The sequence below is a fragment of the Kuraishia capsulata genome, genomic scaffold, assembly GCF_000576695.1.
Source record: "Kuraishia capsulata CBS 1993 genomic scaffold, Kuraishia_capsulata_scaffold_2, whole genome shotgun sequence".
Taxonomy (NCBI): domain Eukaryota; kingdom Fungi; phylum Ascomycota; class Pichiomycetes; order Pichiales; family Pichiaceae; genus Kuraishia; species Kuraishia capsulata.
Genome location: NW_019172951.1, coordinates 464,550 through 489,809, shown reverse-complemented (window position 1 = coordinate 489,809; position 25,260 = coordinate 464,550). Strand labels below are relative to the sequence as shown.

The following is a 25,260-nucleotide window of genomic DNA, read 5'->3' as shown; positions in this document are numbered from 1 at the left end:
AAACTATGAACACTAGTCAATTGGTACAGATCCTTCATTGACCACCGAACCGCCGCCCGCGATTGCATCATGCACGTCTACCAGATTATGAGCATTACTAGCCGCTTCACCAACAACCTTGGAAACGTCTGAGAAGCCACCTCCCACCTCTGAGCTTGGAGAGGTGAAGTAGACCATAAAGAGAAACACAAGAAAATGCAGACCGATGCAGTAGGTGACAAACAAAAGTCTTGTGAGCTTCGTACTCAATACAGTCCTGGTCACAGAAACAAAGATCCTTTCAAATGGTGACATTTTGGATGAAATTCTTTTGGACTCGGCCATTCTGAATTGTTCGATTGGGTGCAAACCTTGCTCGTATGTGTTCCTGTATCTCTCTTCAGGTTCGCTTGAAGATGCAGCAGTAGTTCTGTTTCTGCTATTTTCGAAAGATTGGAGGAATCTAATTCTTTCATATAACTCCCTGTTATCGTTCTTCAGGGATGTGATCTCCCTCTTCAGCTCCACAATCTTTGAGAACTGCTTCTTCGTCTCGTCTTCCAGTTCTTTGTTCCGCAATCTGAACCTGTCACGCTGTTGAGTTATTATAGGCAAAATAGATGAGTCCTGTTGCTGTTGCTGTTCGAGGCCCTCACCAGAGAACCCACCCGCAATAGACGAGGCTGGGGAAACTCTACCTCTGATTGATGGGGCTCGGGAAACACTGGAAATCATACTCATGGCTTCCCAGTTATCAGAAGAGTGTTGCTGGACACTCGAAAGATCGGTTTCAAGCTTGAAGTTGAGTTCTCTGAGACGTTGAATTTCCGTTGATGATTCTCCCAACCTGTCCTCCAACAGTTTGCACTTCTTGTCAAGTGTTTCCTGGTTTTGTCTAAGAGCAACCAAATCTTCCGTCAATTGCTTATTCCTCTGCAAGACAATGGTATCCAGTGTTCCGCTCTCATCGCCAATCTCGTCGATGGAACCACCAAACTGGACACTTTTTATTATCTCCAACTCCTTTTTGATCTCATCATAGTCAACCATTTTCAACGAGTTTTCATGCAGCCTTTTAAGCTCTGTCTGAAGATTTTCCACTTCCCTGGTGAGAGATTCAATTTTCGACGATGTGGCTGATTTCAGACTCTCCGCAGTTCTTCTTTCCTGCTCCAGGCGCCCAACCAACAAGGCTGTTTCAGACTCTAGCTCGCTGATCCTTTTATTACTGAGCTCCTTGGCTTTGTCCTTCTCCACGTCCGATTGAGCAATGCTGAGATCTCTCCTCAAATCTTCGTTTCTCTTCTCCAGTTCAAGCACACGCACCTTCAATGTTTCAGCATCGCGGCTGATCATCTCCAGCTCTATCATACTGCTTGCAGTCTTCAAGGTCGCTCCACTCGAGCTTTCCTCACCCAATCCGCTGTCATCGTTCAAAGTCCTCTTCTGAGACTCCAATTTCAGCTTCATCACTTCACCGGATACTTTCAGATCCTCCAGGTCCTTTTTATACTTGGAAAGTGTCTTGTCGGACTCCTTTTGTTTTTGATTCCAATTCCTCTGCTTTTCGTCCACCAAGGCCTTCCACTCTTCCTCTTTTGCTCTTACCCTGGAGTCAGCTTGCTCTTTCAGACTTTTTTCAATTTTTTCCAGCTTTGATCTCAGCTGATCATAATCAGCAAAGTTGAGTAGCCTTTGTTCCAGAGATTGCTTCTCTTCCTTCAGCCTATCTAACTCTGGCACCTTGTTGATGGCATCAAGAGAAACACCCAGTAATGGTTTGGGATCTGGAGCTTCTGCCACTGATTTGTAGACCTGGTAAAATATGTTCTCTATTTCCTTGTTTTTCTTGGTCAGATTGTCGATCTCTTTCTGGTACGCCTTCAGCAATGGGTTGATCTGGGACAATTTTTCAGGTTCCTCCAGCTTCTTGAAAGACTTGGTTTTCGCTGCAAGGTCTTTCCGATTCACAACAGACTGTGACTGAAACTCCTCAATCTCTAAGGCATTCGTGTCCATTTTTTTCTGCAACGAGGGGAGGTCGATCAGAGTCCACGAATTCAAAGCCTTTTCAAAGGATGACGACCCACCAGGGGCTGGACTGCCTACTCGTGCCAATGGAGTAGTAGGTCTCGCACCCCCAGGGGACTTTATTTGTGGAACAGCCAAAGACATGGTGATTGTATATCACAGAAAAGTAATTTCTGCGAACTTTTGAGACGCAATAACGGTGATTCTCCAAGGGGTGAGTTAACGGAAGATGAAGCCCGACTGTTATGTGACTTCAAGTCTGCAACAAGCTTATATAGTGACAGGCCAGAAAAAACACAATTACCTAATCGTATTCCAAATTCGAATAATCAACAGTCGTATATCCAGCTCAATATTCAAATTGTTGGTTGAAACCACCGTTACAAGTACGCAGCCGGAAACCTTGTAAATCGGTGACGTAGTGTTTATTAACCAAACACGTCCCAGATTTGTGGGAGGAGCCTTGGCCAGGGTACCCCATAATAGAGGGACAGTAGCAATGGCGCATCTATTTAACGAGCAAATAGGCGAATACCTTGTTAATAAAAAAAGTGTATTATTACATTAAACAATTTTTGCTTCTGATTTATTTTTGATCATCCGGACCAGTATCTGTACAACTGAGGAGACTCGAAGCTGACAGGCTTCACCAAAACCTCCTCTCCATTGGCATCACCTTTGGAATCTCTTTTCGAGTTATCATCGCTCTCAGTATCATTACTGAGATTCAAAATATTCAAAGAACGCCTTGGAGGACTCAGCAGCTGTGCCTTTGCCTCCTCGATTAGTTTCTTTGCTCTTTCAGGGTCGGTACTGAGGATGTCACAAGCACTCATCAGCTTAGTGGAGACATTCAAAGAAGATTTTGTCAGAGCCAGTCTGTCCACAAAGTTGGTTTGCTGTTGCCTCTCCAGTTTCTTCTTCTGAAGCTCAAGTTCGCCTTCGAGCTTGGTCAATTGTTGTAGCTTGATATCAACCAGATTCAATTGCTGGTTGACAATGGTGGACATGATTTTGCTCATCTCTCTCTCCTCATAGGTCGCAAACATATGCGATCTGGCACCCACAATGCCCATCGCTGTCACCGCTGCATCCTTTATATCAATCAAAGGATCTTCCTCTTCTTCCTTGGTGATCTCTTCCTTGCCATCGTTCAACTTCTTGGTCAGCTCTTCATCCATCACTTTGACTGCCCTCCTGGATGCAGCTGCAGCAACTTTGGGATCGACTAAAGCTGTCAAAAATGCAACCGTAGACATCACTGGATTGTCAGTTGACGAAAATGGCAGTTTTGGAGCGTACCTCAGAGGACCCAACAGCTCAGGGTGCTCTTCGAGAAAGCTGTCTTCAATTGGCAGCTGAAGAAACCTGAGAATACATTGCTCTGGGGTATGAGACCCAACGTGCTTTGAAATGGCGTTCCAGTCGCCTTTGTGCTCTTCCACGCCTTCCAACAGCTTCTTCAAGTCTTCCTCAGTCCAGCCGCTGTTGGCATTCGTAGCGGCAATACGCGGCCTCTTCAACGGTCTTGCTGAAGACTCTTTGCTTCCATTGTCATCAGGCTTCGATGGGGTTTTAGCCTCATCCTCCTTCAAAAGCGCTCTCACCTTGCTGAGGTCGGGCAATTCAGTAGAAGGCTTATAGCTCTGGAATGGGAACAACCCACGAGGCGTGTCGATATCCACAGAGTAGTCTCCAGTGAATGGGGGTTCCACTGGGATTGGTCTTGATTCAGGGTTGACCTGGTAATTTATCAATCCCCATTTGGTCAAGAATTTGTGAACCCTGAGAATCGTGGCAGCATCACCAATCAAATTTCTCCTGCACACGGTGTATGTGAGATATTCGTTGGGATTCAGTCTGTATGAGTTGATCATGAAATTTCTATATTTTGCATACACCTGAGGAGTCTTGTTCTTGTTGCGCCCATTGAAGAACTCCGCAAGGGATTGCCTTTCAATCTTGTGGACCCTGCTCATGTCGAACCAGGCGGAATATGATGGGATAACAATCGTGTGGGTCTGCTGGGTTACCACCTCCAATGGTATATCTGACTCCACCTGTCTCTTCGTTATGTGCGCGCTACCATTCTGTTCTTCTATGAGTTCATTTCCTGACATCGAAACATCTTCTCTTTCTTCGTCTTCTTCGCCGTTATCCGTTTCTCCCTTAACAGACGGTTGCAGAGATGGATCCCGAGAAGGATCCGCAGATGGCTCAGAAGGCTCGACAGATGGTTCAACGGATTGTTCTGCGGATTGGTCGACAGACGGCTCAAGAGACTGCTCAATTGATGGATTAACAGATCCATTCCCGCCTTCTTGTTTTATGATTTGGTCTGTTTCTTCACCCACGCTGCCCACATCTTCCATCTCTACATCTTCATCATCCTTTTGAAAGTGGTCTCCCTCTTCTTCCCCCTTTTCCGGAGCATCTGGTTGTACGCTCTCAGTTTCTTGCGGTGAGTCTCTTTCAGATGTAGGATCCACAGCTGGAGGAATTGCTGATTCTGATGGATCTGGATTTTGATCATTCGGTGGAGATAGCAAACCCGTTTCGTCGGGCACCGCCTCTCCAACTGACACATCAGCCTCTGCTTCCAACTGAGGCTCGGCCGCAGGATTTATTAGCTCATCAAAATTCTCGTTGGCTTCTTCTTCTGTGGTTTTCAATTCATCCAATGCGCCATTTTGCGCATCTGTCTCCACTTGGGGGAGCTCCTCTTCTATGGCAACTGGCTCTTCCTGAACTGCAAACTCCTCCGCCGGACGCTCACCATGAGAAGGGGTCAATGTCTCACTATCTGACATCTTTGGTTGTCTCTCGGGGATAGCAATTGATTGATTGAACAAAAACACGGGCAATTTTACGTTTGAGACACAAACGTGGGATAGAGGTCGTCAATCTATCCAATCCCGGGCAAATATTCTAGTACAGTAACTCAAGAGAACAACCTAACAGTTCTAGCTGAGCAGACGATTCCGATAAAAAAAAGCAGGAATTTCAAAGCTTAGACAGTCGGATTGGATGTTTATGGGCCTATTCCATAAATTGGCAAGGCTAAGAAGCATCTCCAACAACAAAGAGTGCCCAGGCGAAATCTTGTGCCACACACTATTTAGGTGCGTTCTGAGTAGAACGATCTATGAGGTTCAATAAAGAATAATTATACTTTACATTGTCACATTAAAAGTCGTTAAATAAAGATTATGCTTGCAACAGCTTAAGAAATTGTTGCGCCGTAAGCCGTTTTTCAGGATTGATATCCAGACAAGATTCGATCGCGCTAAGAAACTGGGATTTTTCACTCTGGAGCACATTTCGCATCAGATCCACATCATACCTACCACTCAGGATCATGGCACGCAATCTTGGCTCATATTGATGTTGAAAAGGCAAATTTCCAGTAATCATGGTATACACCATAACTCCGAACGCCCACATATCTGTTTTATAATCCAATTGGGGCGGTGTAGGTTTGAGGGTTTCGGGCGCCGCATATGGCAAAGACCCGATATGGCTGTCTGGTTGAATAGGCTCTTCCTTAGCAGTCTTGGATGGAGCATTGGATCCAATTGTTGCAGTCGTAATCAAGCCCTCAGGCTCGGCTGTGGTGGCTTCCGAGGAAACAGGTGCGTACGGCCGCCGGGCCAGTGTGAGAGAACTTGGTGAAGGGCCATACCATCTGTCAATCGAGGATATCCCAATGGGGTCATTATTTTGGACAGCCCTCTTGTTTTGCATCAGCCTTTGCAACGAAGTATGTGAGCTCCTGTCGTGGGCGATGTTTAGAGAATTTGAAAGGTCTTCTTTTCGGTCCTCGTGATGATCAACAGATTTGAAATTGGAGAAAGAACTGGACTTGTTCACCGGCTGACGTAAAGGCGAAAGGGCACTTGGATCAGCACTATCATAGAATCTTGCCATTCCAAAATCACAGAGAACAATTTTGATCTTCTCTTGGTTTTCGGAATCCAGATATCTGTCCATCAGGCAATTCTCAAGCTTAACATCTCCATGCACTATACCCAATGAGTGCATATACGACAATGCCTGTAAAACATCAATGCAGTACTTTTTTGTCTCGGTGATTCTCGTTTCCAAAAGAATAGTCGCACACTTTGAGTCTATCTCTCCCCAAAACCTAACCAGCTCGAAAAGGGTTCCACCGTGAATCTTGGTGGTGAGCGCAAAGATAGTGTTGTTTGCCTGTTTCCAGTTCAATAACGGTAGGATGTTTGGGTGGTGCAATAACGACCACATTTCAATTTCTGCACAGAACCTCGACCTAATTTCAGGCGATGATACGTTGATGATCTTCATGGCTTTGATCTGATTTTGGATGCTCGCATTGACTGCGGTATTGGTTATCTCCCCATTCGAGTTGTAGCTCACTGCCAATGAACTTCTCCGCGTGGGAGCAAAAGAAGCTGGATGAGATTCCACATAACTGGATTGGTGAGAAGCATCACGACTAGGTAATGATTTATCCACGGGGAGACAATCTCTTATGATTCCCCAAGCCCCAAACCCTATGATATTCCCAAGTCTGTAGCCCATTACCACACTTCCCTTATCGTTGATGTTATCGGGTTTGGTCTCAAAATCCAGACTCACACTCGCATGGCTCATACGAAATGCTGGAGACGTAGCTTTCGAGGAAACAGACTTCTTTCTAAATTTCGATTTGATCAGCTTCCCCAGATGCTCTCTATAGTTTTCATTGGCCGCTTCCAACGGTATCAAATCCGCCACGAGCTTCTTCCTTTCGGAAAACGATAGATCATAGAAGTTTGCTGGTATCGCATCTAGGATCCCTCTGTCGAATTTGCGTTCGGGACTGCTGGATGATTGGCCGGTCCTCTCGAACGATGAGAGGTTTGCTCGGGGTGACCTCTTGGGAACATGTATTGGGTGAACCTGGTTGTGAAGCTTGTTTATCAGAGCTGCTTCTCCTGTTAAAACAGAAGAAGCTGAGTTTGCGCGGGAATCCCTCGGACTGGTGTTCAATGAATCAGTGACCTTTTCAACATCGGTGCGGCTGTAGGTGAGGTCGTTGAAGTCAAATAAATGCTCCTCTTCTTCGTCTTGGAACCACTTACTAATGGAAGCTGCAAAGTTAAGTCCTGGCACATATTCATCTTGCATTCCATCGTACCCTGAACCGTTGGTATGGCTTTTGGAGAACCTCAAGCCAGAGGCGTCGTTCTCCTCTCCAGTAGGAGTTTGCCCTCCCGAACTCCTGTTCTCGTTGTAGTGCAGCGATTTCGATGGTCTGTACTTGAAATCATCATATAGTCTCACTCCTGTGATATCGTGGAAGTTTGCGCTCTCGCTTTCGGAGTATGTCCTAACCAGAGGCTTCTTCTCCCTCTCTGTCGAGCTCCCCAAGGTGGTGACGCTTTTGAGAGTAATGTCCTCAGAAGCCATACAGGTGTTGAGAACGAGAGACTCTGCGTGATCGGTGAGAACTGATGAAATAATAAGTTTTTGATATGAATGAGTTTGGCGGAGAGACCGTGAGGGTTGTAAATGACTGGCTTTCTGATCTGGACTGCAACTGGTATGATCACACACTGAGATAACCTATGAGATATCCTGAACTATGATGTGGAACAAGAATATCGAGGTGAAATCCCACAGTCTTACTCTCCTTATATTTCTCCCAGATGGAGATTTCGCGCTTGTTCTGTCCGATCTTCAGTGAGAGAGCTTAAAGTTCTCTCCGCATGACATGTTCTGTGAGGCTCAAGGAACCTTGCCCACCTTGGCAGTGTGATAGGTGGGCTGTCGCAGGCACGCCTTATTTTAATTGCTTGCCATACCGTAAGCTTAGAAATTGTGAGCTTATGTTGAAAAATATCTGTTCAAAGCATATCCGAGTTTTCAGACTATTTTTCGCGGCAAACAAGCTGCCTCCAGATATAGTATTTGAGCTTACTGGTCAGCCATAGCCAATGTTAGGTCCCACATTTACGCTTACCTCTGTGTAAGTATAAGCACTAGTTACATCCAGCCAATCTCGTCAGCTTGAATTTGGCTTAATCAACTGCTCAGACTAACAACTACCGTTAACGTTACTTCTAATCAATTAAAAATGGGAGGACATCCAGGTGCTTATATGGGCTGGTGGGGTTCGATGGGTATGTAATTTTTTTGATGAGGCAGTGATGCTTCGTGACGCTGGTTTGGAGACTTACTAACACTGGACAGGCTCCACCAAGCAAAAGGGTATCACTACTTACAGTGTGTCGCCATACGCACAATCTCCATTGAAGGGAGCTTTGAAATCTGCCGTGTTCAACACCTACAGAAGATCCAAGGCTCAAATCTTGTACATTGTCATTCCAGGTGTCATCGTTTGGAACATCTGGGCCAAGGCCAGAGACTACAACGAGTATCTGTACACCAAGGCTGGTAGAGAGGAGTTGGAGAGAGTCAACGTTTAAATGACGAAACTACCTCTTATTGGTTCCCGCATGTTGCATGTTTACGAGTATTTAAAGGAATCAAGTATGACATTGACTATACAGAAAAATCCGTTGTAGCATGAGTATCATTATACTATTAGTTGAAACCTCTTTCTTCTCCTTCTTTTTGGTATTCAACTAGTGGAGCACTTCAACGGTGTAGTCCTCCTCTAAAAGGCTCTATTTTTGACGCTTGTAGATCTTGTTCAAGAAAGCCGTGAGAACAGAGCCCTTGAAGCCTCTGCTCTCGTCAACGTTGGCAATCTTGGTTTTCAATTCACCAACAATTTTCTCCTCGTACTCGAGATAGAGCTCTTTGATGCCCATCTCGTTGAACAAGTCCTTACACTTCTTCTCAGCCGTGGCGTCCTTTCTGCCATAGTTGTTGTCAAGGAGCTCTCTCTGTTCTGGGGTGGCCAGTTTCAAAGCGGTGTTCACAACCCACGAACACTTGTTGTCCAAGATATCCGTTCCGATCTTACCAATATCTTCTGGCTTACCAAAACAATCAAGGAAGTCATCCTGAATCTGGAAGTATTCACCCAGTGGGATCAGAACATCCTGTGCCTGCTTCAAGTCCTTTTCACCACTGACTCCACTCATGTACATGGCCAAGGCAACTGGCAGGTAGAAAGAGTAGTATGCGGTTTTGTAAATGACGATGAAAGAGTGTTTGGCCAAGGAGAACTTGGACAAATCAACATGGTCCTCAGGTGCCGTGATCAAGTCGAGTAATTGACCAAGCTCGGTCTGGAAAGTCACCTCGTGGAACAATTCCAAGAGATCAACGTAGTAAGCGTCAGCCTTGAAATGGTTCTTCAAAAGAATGTAGATCACAGCCTCCAGCATGAAAGCATCGTTAATAGCAATTTCAGCAACACCATCGACTTTGTACCAGCATGGTTGGCCCCTTCTGGTGATAGACTTGTCCATCATGTCATCAGCAACCAAGAAGTATGCTTGCAACAGCTCAATACACCAGCCCAAAATGGCTACCTTCTTGTATTCCTCGGCCGAAAGGTCATCGTAGCTGGAGTAACCCTTGAGAAGAGCATACGTATCCACAACAGATATTCCACGGTTCAGTTTTCCACCTGGAGTGTTGTACTCCAAATTGCGGACGAACCATTGAATGGCATCCTCTGGCATACCGTGTTTCTTTAGCTCTCCGACCAATTCCTGGACCAAGTCCGGGAAAACTCCCAAAAACTTTTCCTTTGCGACTTTTTTGTCCATTTCGGTGTACTTTTTTTCGTTTGAAGAAAACCTGTTCCAAAAAACTCAAGCTATTTCCAACTAAACTCTACATCGTTCCGTTCTCGTCCTCGTTCGTTTAAGCTGCATTCGCGTGTCCTCCGTCGTGCATCGGGTCCAAAAAATATGCGCTATAGAAAAAAATTTCAATCTCATCTGTATGCATGAGATATGAACTTTTCTGAGAATAGCCTTTACAAACTCAGTATATAGGCAAATTGTGATGGCGAAATCATATTCCAAGAAGGTGAAGGCCAAGGTCACACCAGTTGACAAGCTGGCGGAAAACAAGCCTTTGAGCAACAAGGAGAAACGTCAGCTCAAGAAACTGCAAAAAGAGGTTGAATCTGAAGAAGTCCCAGAAGCTGAAGTCTCTCAGGAAGAAGAGGACGATGAGTCCGATATCGAGGCCATAGAATCCAGACTTGACTTGGATATTCTTGCGAATAGTGACGAATCTGATGATGACGAAAACGATGAGGATGAAGCCAGTGTCTCTGAAGACGATGACGAAGAGGTTGAGGAAGGTGAAGATGAAGAAATCGAAGAAATCGAAGAGGAGGAAGAGGAGGATGAAGAGGATATACCACTTTCAGACGTTGAGGTGGATTCAGATGCGGATGTTGTTCCTCACACCAAGCTGACGATAAATAACACTGCTGCTTTGAAAGAGTCCCTGTCCCGTATCCAGCTCCCATGGGCAAAGACGCAGTTCGACGAGCATCTGTCCATTGACTCTACCACTCCTGTCGAGCCCCAAATCAAAGACATTTACGATGACACAGAACGTGAGTTGGCATTTTTCAAGCAAGGTTTGGACGCTGCCTTACAGGCACGTACCAAGTTGCAGAAGCTGAAGCTTCCGTTTTCTCGTCCAATGGACTACTTCGCAGAGATGGTCAAGTCCGATGAGCACATGGAGAAGCTGAAGGCCAAATTGGTGACGGAGGCTAGCGAGAAGAAGGCCATTGAAGAGGCCAGAAAACAAAGACAGCTCAAGAAGTTTGGAAAGCAGGTTCAACACGCTACTCTGCAGGATCGTCAAAAAGAGAAGAGGGACACTCTGGATAAGTTCAAGTCTTTGAAGCGCAAGAGACAAAACAACGAAATAGACCAGGATGAGTTTAGCATTGCTGTTGAAGAGGCTGCCGCTGCCAAAGACGAACACGCTGACAGAAACAGAGGTAAAAGTTCGAGACGTGTAGCCAAAGACAAAAAGTTCGGGTTTGGAGGCCAGAAGAGGTTCAAGAGAGTTAATGATAAGGAAAGTTCAGCTGACGTCTCTGGTTTCAATGCAAAGAAAATGAAGGGAAACTCAAAGGCTCGTCCAGGCAAGAGTAAGCGTTCAAGAAGGCACTAAGGCATCCCAATTTTTCATCTTTTTAAGTTACAAATTCGTAAATACAATCTAATGCAGCTCGAGAGCAACATTCCATTTCCGATATTCTATTGTACACAACTTTTCATCCATCGATAATACCACTTTCCTTCAGCTTGATGATGAGTTCCTCGTCTATGTATTTCTCCAGGCTTGGTTCGCCGTCAATTCCCTTCCTCTTTCTCGTTTTGGTGGTGAAGTCTCTGGCCAACGATTGCACTGGCGCACGTTTCAACACCGGTATAAAAGCGTCCCTATCCAAAGGATTTCCTGGGACCAATTGCCATTTTTCAAAGGTGAAGAGACACATAGCCTGTCCTTGAGTTAGGAGTCTGATATCCGTCTCCAGACCAACAGAGTCTATCACTGGAACGTAACCTATAACTTTGTACAATGGCGTACCACCTATTGGGTAATCTCTCACGATCGACCCACGTCTTTTGTCCAAAAATCCTGAAAGCTTTTCGGCCACAGTAGTGGTGCAAGTTATGTCTACCTGATAGACCGGTTCCAGGAGCTTCGGAGAACTAGTCATCAATGCTGCATAGCATGCGTTTCTGGTCATCTGAATGATCTGGGCTCCATTGGACTCAATTGAGTTTGGAGAGAGATCTATGCTCATTATCTTAAACGCAACGTAACGAATGGGCTCGTCACATAAAGGTCCCTCCCTGGTGGCCCATTTGAAGCCTTGGATAATGAAATCCTTCACCTGATTCAGTCTCTTTTTATCAACTTCGTCGGGTAAAGTGTCATCAAGCAGTATGGTTGAGCCATTCTCGTCAGAACCAAACGCCCAAATAGACCTCGCTGCAAGGGAATCCCAACCGTACTCGTTTCTGAAAAACTTGGAGATCTCCCTTGTAGGTTGGGACTGAGAAATTTTGCCATTTTCAATGTCTTCACCAATTTTTGGATCCAAGGGCTCTGCAATAATCGACATTTTGTTCTTTTTGTTACTGGAATCCACCGTGATCTTGACAAAAGATGACTCAACACATGTTTCTGCAAGCTTGGTCATTGGGTCGCTCACTTTGATTTCAATATCGGTGTACAGCTTCCTGAGATCATGAAGAAGGCAATCCATGTATAGCTCACCGGATCCAAGAACAACGTGCTCACCGCTTTCCTCCACACGCACTTCACATCCAACATATGACCGGTTGATCTTTTTCAGTCCAGCAGTGAACTTTGGAAGGTCTGATGGATTCACAGGCTGAATGGCAACTTTCAGCACTGGCTTGAATATGTAGTTGAGTGGTTTAAAGATGAAAATGGGCTCTTCATCCGACATTATGCCATCCATGTCGTAGATGGTGGCAGTCTTAGTGATGAACGAGTCTATATCGCGTCCAGAAACGAGACCAATGGAACCAGCAGGAATTCCAGCAACTGGAATTTTGTATCTACCAACATTGTAAAACGTTTTCTTCGCATCTTGGTCCTTGAGATCCTCGTCAAAATCATCGGTATAGGTCTCCCCCAATAACACAATCTGCGAGTTCGCCTTCAAAGTCCCTGATAACACTCTTACAACAGCATAGAATCTCTCCGCATCACTTGTGTCAACAAGCTTTGCAACATACGCAATCAGCGGTCCCTCTGGATCACATTTGAGAACATTCCGGGATACAATTCCAGACTCAGGACCCGTGTAAGTATCCGATAACTTGTACGAAGCAGCTTCCTCTGGTGATGGAGCATGCTTCTCGATCATATCAACTAGTGCTGCTGAAAATCTTCCAAAAAAAGCACCACAGATATCTTTCAGGAATATCTGGGGATCTAACTCCAAAGTAGCCTTAGGAATAGAGTTGATATTAAGCGACTTTTTCAAAAACCTGTTGAGCTCCTTTGGGTCCTTAGAGAGAGAGATGGTTATGACCTTGTAGAGTGGTTTCAATATGAAGCTCACAAAACTTCTCTCCAAGGATCCAGTGTTGGCAGGTTTCTTTGTGAATCTCCTAGTGGTTGCTTCATAATAGACATCACCCCACAGCCGTTTGGCAAAGGCATCTGTATCCACTTGAACCCCCAGTCTCTCATTGTAGAGCTTAGCAAAACTCCTCAAACTGAAACAAAATTGTAGTGTGGATGATGCAAAGCACACATTTCCTAATGAAGGAGATATGAGAGCGTTGTGAGGATAAGAGCTCAAAAAGCCCGACTTTTGAATGTGTTCATTAACCTCGTCAATCGTGTGACGAATTTTGAGATAGGCATCTGCCGGAGGAATTCTCAGCTCCAGCACAAGTCTATCAATCTTGTTGATGACCAATAATATGGGCAGTTTGTGTTGCAAGGCATGTTCAATTGCAATCTCCTCGCCTCGTTGAAGGCCCTCCACCACGTCTATAACTAAAACCACAGAATCTGCCAGTCTAGCAGCAACAGCCAACTCATCGCTAAAGTTGACATGACCAGGCGCATCCATAATGTTCACAACCATAGAAGCGTCAGAAAGATCTTCTAGTAGGAGAGTAACAGGGGTCATCTTGACAGAGCATCCTCTTTCAACTTCGAGGATATGATTGTCTGTGTAACGAGGCGGCTTGAACGTTTTCAAGCTCTTGCTCAATTTCAAATCATGAGTTTCTGCTATCAGAGCATCGACCAATGATGTCTTGCCCGTATGGAGGTTTCCTGCAAGAACTATGTTGCGTACTCTTGATGGGATATTCGATATGTTGACCATGTACTCTTTCGAGTAGGTGGTGGTTGGCAGTTCTTTCTCCTCAATCTTGAACACCTTCTCTTCAATAGGTGCCACAATCGGCACGTTTATGTCTTGTTCATCAGAGGTTGCTATTATGGTCTCAACATCTGGTCCAAAAGTCTCGCTCATGGATGGGTAGAACTGCTTGTCCTCGTAGAGAGCCACGGTGGAAGACTCCACTTCTTCCATGGCATCATCGTTTTCAGAATCATCGCTGCCGGATTTGGGATGTTTGCCATTTGTCTGGCCTAGAACTTCCTCTTCGCTATCACTTGCTGAAGATGCTTCTGAATCTACAGGCTCGTTGATGAGATTACCAAATCTGTAGTCCTTGTGTTAGTAAACCCGAATTGGTTGCACATAGCTTGAAAATATGACTTACTCGTCATATAAATCATCCTCGTCCATTTTGACGCCTATTTTGCCTCTCGAATTTCAGAGCGTTGACTCTTCATTCATTACATCTCTAAATACATTCAATACTGAGGTCAAAAAAATATCAACAGTCACGTGACTTTTCAGGTAGCTCGAAGCTCTCTCCATTTTCATGATGAACAAGATCGAGTTAACTTCTCTAAGTTTTGACTAGGAACGGTTTTTAGTTCGCAAGCTTGCAGATATGATGCAACGCTTAACGATTTTTGAGGTGTCCGCTCGTCTGTTGGGACGTTCGAACACCTCTCTGCGGTATGCCTCCACGTCCTCTTCGCCTGTCCCGGAAGACATCCAGCATAAATACTCGGAAACCGTTCATTTGCCAACGTCCAGCTTTCCAAACAGATCGTCAAAGGAGTTGGTTCAGGACAAGTTGATTCCACAGACATGTACGGACCTTTACACGTGGAACTATGAGCGACCACTCAAAAACAATGATCTGAAAAACCTGTACATATTCCTTGATGGTCCTCCATATGCCAACGGTGATTTACACGTTGGTCACGCCCTGAACAAAATTTTAAAAGATATAACTACACGGTTTCAGCTTCTGCAAGGAAAGAAGGTATTTTACAGGCCAGGATGGGATTGTCATGGACTGCCCATTGAGTTGAAGGCTTTGGAGTCTCTTCGCAAGACGCAGCAGAAGAGAGAGAAGACATTAAAGAGCCAATTAAAGAAACTGGACAAAAATGGCACAGAGGCTCAAGAAATCGAAAAGGAGTTGTACGAATTGAAACACAAAAAGCTTTCGCCCTTGGAAATCATTCATCTGGCCGAGAAACATGCCCAGGATACCATGAAGTCGCAGAGTGAGACTTTTCAGAGGTTTGCCATTATGGGAGACTTTGGGACTCCCTATGCCACTTTACACAAAACATATGTTATTGATCAGCTCACTGTCTTCAAGAAGTTCTTTGACAATGGCTTAATTCAAAGGAAAGAAAAGCCAGTTTATTGGGGATGTGAGAATTTCACTGCCTTGGCAGAAGGTGAACTTGAGTACAATGAAAACCACAAGTCCACATCTGCTTATGTCAAATTCCCTCTTAGTTCTGTTTCCGAGAAACTGAGTGATATTCTTGAAGGAAAGAATGTCTCCCTTTCCAATGTGAGCGCATTGATCTGGACAACCACACCTTGGACTTTGGTTGCGAATAAGGCTATATGTGTGAACGACAATCTGGACTATACCTTGGTGAAAACACCTTCAGGTGAGTATTTGATTATTGCTGTTGATTTGGTCAATAGTGTTCTCAAGCTCGAAGGTGTTGATCATTCGCTCGAAGACGTTGTGTTCAAAGGTTCGGATATCACAGGCTCTACCTATGTGAATCCTCTCTTCACCACTTCGACCGAGACCTTCCCAATCATTGCAGGTGTTCATGTCACCAGCACTGCTGGTACTGGTTTGGTTCACACGGCTCCCGGTCATGGTAACGATGATTATCTGGTGTGTTTGAGCCACAACATTCTACCCTACAGTCCTGTTGACAACAGAGGTAGATTCACAGAGGAAGTTGACGTTTCTCTGCGTGATCTTCTCAAAGGAAAGGCTGTTCTGGGTGAGGGCTTGAAGTTGGTTCTAGACGAACTGAAAAATCGTGGTATGGCTCTGGAAATCAATCCTAATCACATACACTCGTATCCTTACGATTGGAGATCGAAAAAGCCCATCATCGTCAGATCGACCCCACAATGGTTTATTAACGTTGAACGCATCAAGGAGGTCACTTCTGAAGCTCTGGAGACGAAGGTTGATTTCTTTCCTCCTCGAGGCTCTAAAAGGCTCATAAGTTTCATCAATAACAGAAACGAATGGTGTATTTCGCGTCAAAGAAGTTGGGGTGTCCCGATTCCAGTGATATACCACAAATCATCTGGAGAGCCTTACTTGAGTGACGAGACCATTGGATCCATTATTGAGGGTGTTGAGAGATATGGCCTGAATGCTTGGTTTGACTCGAACTCTCCAACAGCAGATTGGCTACCTGAAACAATGAAAGAAAATTCAGAGGACTATATTAGAGGTTCTGATACAATGGACGTTTGGTTTGACAGTGGTACTGCCTGGAACGTGGCTTTGAAATATCTTCAAGATGAAGGTCTCCTCCAAGATGCCATTGAGAGGGGTTATATTGCAGACACAGTCTTGGAAGGTAGTGATCAACATCGTGGTTGGTTTCAAAGTTTGGTTCTGACCAAAGTGGGCTCTGCCCCAACAGGAGAAGACGGGCAGCCAAGGATACCTGTACTACCATATAAAGAGGTAATAACCCACGGCTTCACTCTGGATGAAAAGGGGGAAAAGATGTCAAAGTCCTTGGGTAACACTATCGGGCCATTGGCTGTCATTGATGGTGATAAGGCTCTCAAATTGCCTCCGTTGGGTGTTGATGGTCTGCGGCTTTGGGTCGCATCAAGTGACTACAGTTCTGACATTGCCATTGGGCCTACAGTGTTGAAACATGTGGGTGATACTTTAAAGAAGATCAGATTCACTTTCAAGTTTTTACTTGGAAATCTCGAGTCGGAATTTACGCAGAAAGATGTTGTTCCTTACGAGCAAATGGCCCCATTGGATAAGTATGCATTGTCCAAACTATACAAGTTGAATGCGTCTGCTCAAGCAGACTACCAGAACCACAATTTCTCTAAAATTGTTAGGGAGATCAACCACCATATGAATGTCCATTTGTCGTCGATCTACTTTGACTTGAAGAAAGATATTTTATATACAGATCCCCTCGATTCTTTTAGAAGAAGGTCGGTGCAAACTGTGTTCGTTGAGATTCTGAAGACGTATGTCTCGGTACTTGGTCCAATGATACCTATAATCACCCAGGAGGCATGGAATCACTCTGGTGAGCTAGTTCAGCAAGGATTTGACTCTCATTTCAAAGCAGGCTGGTACCAATTGCCCGATGTCTTCGAGAATGATGCTTTGGAAACCGAATTTGACGTGATCTGGAAGGCCAAGGATGCAATACAATTGTTGCTTGACCAAGCCTTCAGACTCGATAAGACAGTGAAAAACTCACTGGAGACTGCAGTGTATCTCTCCGCAGATCCGTCATCGGGAGTTTGCGATATTCTCAAACGGCATGAGCATCACCTGCAGGAGTACTTCATGGTTTCTCAAGTCTTCTTGAATCAGCAGGAAGCACTCACTGCAAGAAGTTCGGATACCACGATGCCTTATCATTATACCAGCGCGGTGGATATCCAAGGTGAACTAAATATCGCTGTCTTTAGAAGCGATAAACACAAATGTCCGAGATGCTGGAAGTTCGATTCTGCAGAGGAGAATGAGCTCTGTCACAGATGTGATCTCGTCGTAAATAGCAAAAACCCAACAGGTATATAGAACTCTTGTGAATATCAATTTGAAGCCACTCTCTTCACGTGGCGGATTTATTCAAGTTCTGTAATCTTTCTCGCACCATAGAGCCTATGGCTAAATCTGTTCTTGCTTTGAGAACTCTCAATTGAGGTTCAAGATCTTTCTTCAGATCTTCCTCGAGGCAGACTTTTCGTGGCTTATCAGTCTCATCCCGACTCAGCAAGGATTCGAATCCTTTCTTTGCCCTTTCTTCGAATTTGGAAAGAACCTCACGCTCCAAGTTGTAAGAGACGGCCTCCACAGTTTCGTGCTCGTTCAGCCTGAGAGTAGGAGGAGCTGTAAACCCTGAGACAGCATCTTTATTCACTGGATCATAATTTCTAAATCCAGTAGTTACTTCTTCGGTGGCTGTTTCGTCTTCTGGTATGCTGTCGTGGGCTTCTGCCTCGGTATTGGACCTCTTGACCTCTCGCTCTTCCTGAACTGAATCGCCTGGTGCCTTCCTCTTGAGTTTAAGAGCAAGAAGCCTTGCCTTCCTATCAGTTGCTTGTTGCTCCAAAGAAGACATTTGAATATGTTTGTTCCTGAGTGGATGTGAGGTTATGCAAAATCTATTCTTCATCAGGCCGGAGTATGCAGATTACCACAGCAGATGGTAGAAATTTCGATCACGTGACATCCATTAAAACTCCATATAAACACCCAAAAAACGGGATTAAACATTTAAGATATATAAATATAACATAGATGAAGAAAGAAAAGACCATTTTCTTTTCAATTCGTGCTTATTTGGATGGTGCGATAATTGTTAGTAGCATATAACTCAGCTGTCACCACCTTTCGTAAGTTGTACATTCTTGCATAATCGTGAGTTCAAGCTTAATTTTTGAAAAACAGAGTTTTTTAGATTTTTATGCAAAAATTCTTTATTCATACAAGTTCCAAACAGGATCATTATTTGCTTCTAATACTTCATTTCAGTGCCTTGATAAACGAATCAAGATTGTATTCCTCTTCGTATTGAGATTCATCCCACAGCTCCGATAGCTCACCCATTGCTGCTGTTGCATTCTTGCCCAAACCAACTTCATCGGGTAAATCTGGTTTCTGCTTGTCAGAACCAGCATCGTTTTTGTTGGCATACTCTCCAGGATCAATTGCAGAAGCAGAACCTCCCTTATCATCAACATCGAACAAGTCCAGCAATTGGCCGGTGTCCATGGAGGCCAATCCTGCATTCTGTTGGTTGACAATTGTAGAAGCGATATTCATCTTGAACTTCTGCAATCCCATGATTTTCTCTTCCAGAGTATTCTTTGTGATTAGCCTATAGACATTGACCACTTTCTTTTGGCCGATTCTATGCGCTCTATCCATGGCCTGAAGATCATTCATCGGATTCCAATCGTGCTCTACGAATATCACGGTATCCGCACCCGTCAAGTTCAAACCCAAACCACCAACTTTGGTTGTAAGTAACAGCACATCAATGGACGGGTCGTTATTGAACTTGCGCACGATGTTTTGTCTCTGTCTTGGATCGGTTCCACCATCTAATCTGAGGTAAGTCACAGAGGGCATGTATTTTCTGAGCAAGTCGTTCTCCACCATGTCAAGCATATCTTTCAACTGGCAGAAGATCAGTGCTCTATGCTGGCTGATGACTCCTTCTGATGGCACCATTTGTTTTCTGGAATCTAGCTGAGGTTCTGTCGCGCCTATTCCACATTCTTTGAGGAGGATCTGCAGCGACATCAACTTTGGGGCGTGTCTGATATCACGGATTCCCATGTTTGATGCAGCAAGATACTTCATCACATCATCATACTGCGGATGTTTCGGAGATAACACCAGGGCAGGATGATTGCACAGTTTCCTCATGTATTGCAACGCCTGGAAAATATGCTGTTTCCCCTCCTTCTGAGCCTCGGGCTCTTCTGTGTTCTTTTGCAGATCAGTAGCGACTGTATCCTTTTGCTTCTTTGCAAAATCCCTGTAAAGTTGCCTCTGCAAATCACTGAGGTCACAGTAGTAGTCTTGAATGATCTTAGGAGGTAAATCAGACAAAACATCTTCCTTCAAACGGCGCAACATGAATGGCAGTACTTGTTTGTGTAATGACTCAAGAGCAAGAGCACCTGCTTCCTGTTCTTTGGAAGATGTCTTTCCATTCCTGCTTGCCGCAATAGGCTTAGCGAACTTTTCTTGAAAGACTTTTTCGGTGCCCAAAAATCCAGGCATCAAAAAATCAAACAGAGACCAGAGCTCCAACACATTGTTCTGGATAGGTGTGCCCGATAGTATGAGACGATGCTCCGCCACAATCCGTTTCACAGACTTCGTCAGCTTTGTGGAAGCATTCTTGATAATATGTCCCTCGTCCAAGACACAATAATTGTAATCCTGACTGGACAAATGCTCGGCGTCGTTTCTAGCAACATCGTATGAGGTCACAACAACATCAACATCTCCCAGCTGGGATCGCAAGGCAGATCTCACTGAAGGCCCGCCTGCATAAACCAACACGCTCATAAATGGAGCGTATTGTTGAATTTCTTGTTCCCAGTGCCCTGTTAAAGATGGAGGACAAATAACCAAAGAAGGGAGCTTGCGCGAATCCGAAGATCCTGTCTTGGCGTGTACTTCTGCCCTCATATGGTGGTCACTAGAGACGATACATATAGTCTGCAGAGTTTTGCCCAATCCCATATCATCACACAATATACCATGCAGATGGTACTTGTTCAAAAAGGCCAGCCAATTGACACCTTCTTGCTGGTACTTTCTCAAAGTGGCTTTGATAGAAACAGGCAGTGCAAATGGCTTGATCTTCGAAGGATCCATCATCTGCTGGATAAACTCTCTCTCCCTGTCCCTGCCTTCCAACAACTGCTTTGGCATTCCTGGAGGATCAGGAATACCTGCTTCCAAAGGAACCAATTTGATGATAGAGGCAAACGTTGTGGTTGCCAACAGACGAACGTCGTTGTTGGAATCGCTCATCCTACCAAGGACTGGAACAATCAGAAAAACAACGTATGGCAGAATCTCGGCACCCATAGTACCTGACAAATGGTAGATACATTCGATCGCACCTTGGCGCTCACGCAAAACCCCAGCATTATTCAACATTGTCAAAACTTTCTCTACCAAAAAGGGGAAACCCAGAGTGGGAACAGTAGCACAGAGTGTCGCAAAACATTTGGCAGCGGAGTACCTAAAGACCGAGAAATCCGATTTCAGACATTCCAACACGGAGTCCAATCTGTCGAAGACTTCCTGGAACAACGATTCGTGTAAGTTTGGTGTCAGAGCTCTTATCAGACCCAAAGCATCAATGATAGACTGTCCTTGCAAATCTTCGATAGCAATTTTACCTTCACCAGAACTTGATTTGACAAGGGACAATGACTCCAACATCAGACCCTTTAGTTTGGGTATTTCAATGAATAGCTTCTCCTGATACATCTCCAATAAACCATTGAGAGCAAACTTGGCACCACGCGTCTTGATTTTGGCTGAGTGAACTTCCTTTTCGTGTCTTGCGATGTCAACAGCATCAGTCTTAGCCTCCTCCTTTCTGAGTGAAAGAACAATGTCAACGAAACTCCTATTAGGAACAAACTCTGGCACCTCCGATGTATCAACGCAGATGAAACCGCATAAATTCTTGATCATCTTATCAGAAGCACCTTGTTTTCCAGATTTTATGAGCTGGTATATGAGATGATCCACAGATTCAGCCGATCTTTTCTGCAAAAGATCTGACTCTTCCATTTTGATGCTTTCCATCAAAGACCTGATGACGGGATTAAGCTTTTTGGGGAGTCCTCCTAAGACAACAGAAGCACTTGCATGTGCTGCCAAAATCGCGTTGGACCTTTCACCCCTGGAGCTTTTAGCTTCTTCGATTGCAAATACGATTCGATGCTTGGCATCTTCCAGAGCGGTAATATGTGACATTCTAACCATTGGACTCAAATTCTTCAAGATCTTGGGGTATATTTCCTCTACCACCTTCTCCGCCATCTTGATATCGAAGGCGTCAGGACCGGCTTCAAGTTCACCTTGAACAACCACTGCTAATTGGGGCAGCTTATGAAAGGAGACCTTGCATTGTTCTGTTAACAGAGAAAAGAGCTGAAGACATTGCATCCTCAAACTTTTCAAAATCGGCGTGAGTTCACGGAATGCGGGAAGATCCTCAGGAGAAGCCAGAATTGAGTTGAGAAATGGCAAAAACGTGTCCACGACGTATGGTTCTTGTACTTTACCCGCATCAATCAAGCCACGGCCGTATTTTTCAAGAATTAAGCCCGCGAATAAACGAGAGGTCCCGAATACATCGTTCAACGCACACATGATATCGTTGAAGATTGGCTTCAGGTTTTCCAGATATGTGAACGAAGCCAAAGTGCGACCGTAGGCATCGGCTGCTGCGAGCCTGGTGCGTATAAAAACGTCGACACCAACAAGAGTCACGTCACCATTGTACATTGGTGCATCAATATTGACTCTCATATCGTACTCTGTTTCCGGAATACCTTTCTCCACCGGAACGGCACCGTTCGTTGCAGGAGGTGTTTTTCTCTTTCTTCCACGTTTAAACTCACCATTGCCATCAATCGAGTCTGTTGGTAATGATAGCGTGGTTCCACTTGGACGAAGAATCAAGGAAGAGTTCATGGCAAAGTTATGCCTGGCAACTCCAATAGGAGTCAGCACGAGAGATAGAAGAGGACTGGCGTGATCTTTGAAGATGACGTCCATGGAACTGTGGGTGTCTTTTTTGTTGATCTCATCGACAAGGCTATTGTACACTTCTTTTGAAAGATTCAAAACGTCCACATTCTGTTCCACCAATAAATTCTGAAACAGCAGACGCAAAATCTTTCCGTCCACCCACCCTTTTACACCATCATCTTGAATCGACAAGAATGCCTGCAGAGTTCGAAGTACTGCCTTTCTCACATTGGTAATAGAATGCCTTAAAAAGGGGTAAAGCCTTGGAATGAGGTGCTTGAAGTTGCGCGTCTCGTCAACCTCTGAGTCTCTCTTCATCTTGGCCAAGACTTCCTCATGAGAACAGAGTTTGGCCAGTAAATCCATGACGGAGCCAATAGAAGCAGACAAATCGTCCTTTAGTCCAGAGAGATCTGCCCAGATGGCGTTAACGATTTCGAACACGGAGTCCAGCTTGAGTCTGACAAAGTCTTTCGCTATAGGGATCAAGGTAGACGCTGCAACACTTTGGACATCATCGTCGGATTCAGTGAGCCCGTGCAACACCATTTGTATTGTTTTATCCAGCAACTCCGAGTGGGCAAACAAAGTATCGGTCCTTACACTGACAAAGTAACGGAGACCTAACATACCACCATGCTTGGCTTCCCAACAGGGTACAACAAGTCCAAGCTCGACAGGATTCTGTAGTACCAGCTGAGTCAAGGCATTGAACGTCTTGATCACAGTGTCATCAGGAAGATGGATCAAGAGAGCTGCAAGCGTTTGAGCCGCATTCTCTCGCACTGGAGCAATGACTGTATCTGAGACGTAGTCTCCGAAACGATCGATTGCAAAGAGAGTTAGCAATCGCACACTCAAATCTTCCAGAGTTCTAGTATTCCGTATATCGTTATCGGATTTTGATTGGCCACGTACGCGACCAGCGCCAGTGGCATGTTTCTTCAGAAGTTCACGAAGTCCCATTGTTGCACCGTGACGGATCTCCCAGACGTCATTGAAGAGGTCTTTGACCATGAGCTCAAAGACACCTTGGAATGGCCACACCCATCCAGTAACATTAGAGTGCTTGGACAGAATCGGAGATATTTCAGGAACTTTGTGCTCCACCACAATCTTGGAACCGTCTGCTTGATCCGTAATATCAACGTCTGCAACAAGGGCAAGATCCTGTTTGGAGTCTTCATCTTTTATGGTTCCGTCCTCGACGAGTCGTCTGCTGACGGAACTCTCAGAGAGATCAATTGCCTTGGCCTTATTCAAACCACCCTTTGCACTTGCTCTGGCCTTTCTTTTCGCCATTGCTCTCATCCTGGCACTCTGTGCCTGAGTCGCCGGCTGGTCAATCTCGGGCTTGACCTCCGATTTTATCTCCGATTTGACCTCTGGGGTATCGGAGTCAACCTGGGGTTCCGGAGAAACATCAAATAGACCAAGCCGAGACGAAAGATCTGTTTTCCTCTTCTTCGAGTCTGGCATGCCCTGATCCTCCAGTTTGCCATTGTAATCGTTGACTGCTGTGGCCAGTAGCCTACGACCACTTTGTATGACGTCAACCAGATTCCACTCGTCGAAAGAAACAAGATGACCGTCTTGGTCTTTGATCATGTCTTTCAGCTCCGCAACGGTTTCTTCAAGTTTCACGGGTACCAACCCATCTTTGGCCTCTTCTTTCACATCCGTTTCCTCATCTTTCGCTTGACCGGAGTTAGGATCCCACTGGTCTGCGTGGTTTACTATTCCACCAAATGCCTTAGCGGCAGAGACTCTAGTCTCCCATTTTTTGCTCTTTAGGAAAGGGTATACCCTCGTCAGCAGGTTAAGACATTCTTCGGGATGTTGCTTTGCGAGGTCAGCCAGTTGGTCGGCTGCGGTGTTTCTGATAAACGCAGATGAACCTGTGTCCAGCAAACTGTGGTGAGTTAGTAACCGATATCAAATTGATCAAAGTGAACGGAGCACAAGTGGAAACTCGGCGAACTCCAAAGTCACGTACATCACCAGCCGCTCCAGCCTGAAAATCATGTTAGTATGAAGTCCATGAGATCGATCTCATCCAATTGGAAAAACTCTATTCTAGCAACTCCAACAAGAAAAGCAGAGAATCAGAACACGTACCTCGACATTATGCGTATGAATCAAATGCGAATAGTATAAAACAGAACAAGCGTTGTATGAACAATAACAGCGGGGGCAGAGAAATGAGCGAACAAGGCAATTGGCAACTGCAATGAATTGGAAAAAAATAACAATGAACAGAAGATCAAATCAGAACAGCACAATTAACCTCAGCTCAACCTCGAGACCTTATTGTATGAGTGTACGCCGTTAAACAACCAACGCGTACTTGCCAGGTATGCAACTAACTGAAAAACGCACACAACTAGTATAGGAGATGGGATGGGGAACGGCTCTTCACGTTCCTTTATATAATCCATGAGAGTTGGCATGAGGCGTGTGCCCACCGTATTAGGTTGTGACGTGGAGAGGCTCAGTCTGGTGTCATTGTGCGGATTTCTGAATATTTTTTGAAAATTGTTTCATTATTTGTAAGTGGGTTATTGGATTGATTTAAACGCAAAAAAGCTGAGTTTTGCGCGTTTCTGCTCGAAGAAAGGTGAACTGCCATCTTACAGGCCCAACAGGCGCGTTACGCGCAGCGCAGATGAGAACGACGGAGAAACTAAACTGAGAGAGCAAGGAAGAGGACCACTCCGAAATATTCGGGTATCGAGTTTGAAATTTCAATGGAAAAGGCATCTGATTTCTCATATTCAGAAGATTTTATAGAGCTTTTTTTTTGCAAAATTCCCGAGATGCCTTACATGGACGTAGTTCTTTCTCCAGGCTGGGGTAAATAGGACAGACTCATATTTGAGCCGGCCCCGTCTATCAGGAAAACCTTAAAAGA

At 44.9% G+C, this 25,260-nt stretch overlaps 10 protein-coding genes across 10 annotated transcripts; 3 read left to right on the top strand and 7 right to left on the bottom strand.

The window, feature by feature from the left end:
* Positions 1-12: 12 nt before the first annotated feature.
* KUCA_T00001546001 (uncharacterized protein) lies at positions 13-2,154 on the bottom strand (the record flags this gene model as incomplete). The annotated part of the gene is made up of 1 exon (XM_022603737.1): positions 13-2,154. The coding sequence occupies one exon, from the start codon at positions 2,152-2,154 to the stop codon at positions 13-15; it is 2,142 nt and encodes a 713-aa protein (XP_022457588.1).
* A 452-nt stretch (positions 2,155-2,606) lies between these two features.
* KUCA_T00001545001 (uncharacterized protein) lies at positions 2,607-4,820 on the bottom strand (the record flags this gene model as incomplete). The annotated part of the gene is made up of 1 exon (XM_022603736.1): positions 2,607-4,820. The coding sequence occupies one exon, from the start codon at positions 4,818-4,820 to the stop codon at positions 2,607-2,609; it is 2,214 nt and encodes a 737-aa protein (XP_022457587.1).
* A 397-nt stretch (positions 4,821-5,217) lies between these two features.
* Positions 5,218-7,440, bottom strand: KUCA_T00001544001 (uncharacterized protein; the record flags this gene model as incomplete). The annotated part of the gene is made up of 1 exon (XM_022603735.1): positions 5,218-7,440. The coding sequence occupies one exon, from the start codon at positions 7,438-7,440 to the stop codon at positions 5,218-5,220; it is 2,223 nt and encodes a 740-aa protein (XP_022457586.1).
* Positions 7,441-8,107: 667 nt separating this feature from the next.
* KUCA_T00001543001 (uncharacterized protein) lies at positions 8,108-8,459 on the top strand (the record flags this gene model as incomplete). Its single annotated transcript, XM_022603734.1, has 2 exons — positions 8,108-8,153; positions 8,224-8,459. 2 exons carry the CDS (start codon positions 8,108-8,110, stop codon positions 8,457-8,459), a joined length of 282 nt encoding a protein of 93 aa, XP_022457585.1.
* A 201-nt stretch (positions 8,460-8,660) lies between these two features.
* Positions 8,661-9,716, bottom strand: KUCA_T00001542001 (uncharacterized protein; the record flags this gene model as incomplete). Its single annotated transcript, XM_022603733.1, has 1 exon — positions 8,661-9,716. The coding sequence occupies one exon, from the start codon at positions 9,714-9,716 to the stop codon at positions 8,661-8,663; it is 1,056 nt and encodes a 351-aa protein (XP_022457584.1).
* Positions 9,717-9,957: 241 nt separating this feature from the next.
* On the top strand, positions 9,958-11,094 carry KUCA_T00001541001 (uncharacterized protein; the record flags this gene model as incomplete). Its single annotated transcript, XM_022603732.1, has 1 exon — positions 9,958-11,094. The coding sequence occupies one exon, from the start codon at positions 9,958-9,960 to the stop codon at positions 11,092-11,094; it is 1,137 nt and encodes a 378-aa protein (XP_022457583.1).
* Positions 11,095-11,197: 103 nt separating this feature from the next.
* Positions 11,198-14,236, bottom strand: KUCA_T00001540001 (uncharacterized protein; the record flags this gene model as incomplete). Its single annotated transcript, XM_022603731.1, has 2 exons — positions 11,198-14,150; positions 14,211-14,236. The coding sequence occupies 2 exons, from the start codon at positions 14,234-14,236 to the stop codon at positions 11,198-11,200; spliced, it is 2,979 nt and encodes a 992-aa protein (XP_022457582.1).
* A 211-nt stretch (positions 14,237-14,447) lies between these two features.
* On the top strand, positions 14,448-17,630 carry KUCA_T00001539001 (uncharacterized protein; the record flags this gene model as incomplete). Its single annotated transcript, XM_022603729.1, has 1 exon — positions 14,448-17,630. One exon carries the CDS (start codon positions 14,448-14,450, stop codon positions 17,628-17,630), a length of 3,183 nt encoding a protein of 1,060 aa, XP_022457581.1.
* Positions 17,631-17,664: 34 nt separating this feature from the next.
* On the bottom strand, positions 17,665-18,174 carry KUCA_T00001538001 (uncharacterized protein; the record flags this gene model as incomplete). The annotated part of the gene is made up of 1 exon (XM_022603728.1): positions 17,665-18,174. One exon carries the CDS (start codon positions 18,172-18,174, stop codon positions 17,665-17,667), a length of 510 nt encoding a protein of 169 aa, XP_022457580.1.
* Positions 18,175-18,578: 404 nt separating this feature from the next.
* KUCA_T00001537001 (uncharacterized protein) lies at positions 18,579-24,475 on the bottom strand (the record flags this gene model as incomplete). The annotated part of the gene is made up of 2 exons (XM_022603727.1): positions 18,579-24,261; positions 24,468-24,475. The coding sequence occupies 2 exons, from the start codon at positions 24,473-24,475 to the stop codon at positions 18,579-18,581; spliced, it is 5,691 nt and encodes a 1,896-aa protein (XP_022457579.1).
* Between the last annotated feature and the right edge of the window lie 785 nt (positions 24,476-25,260).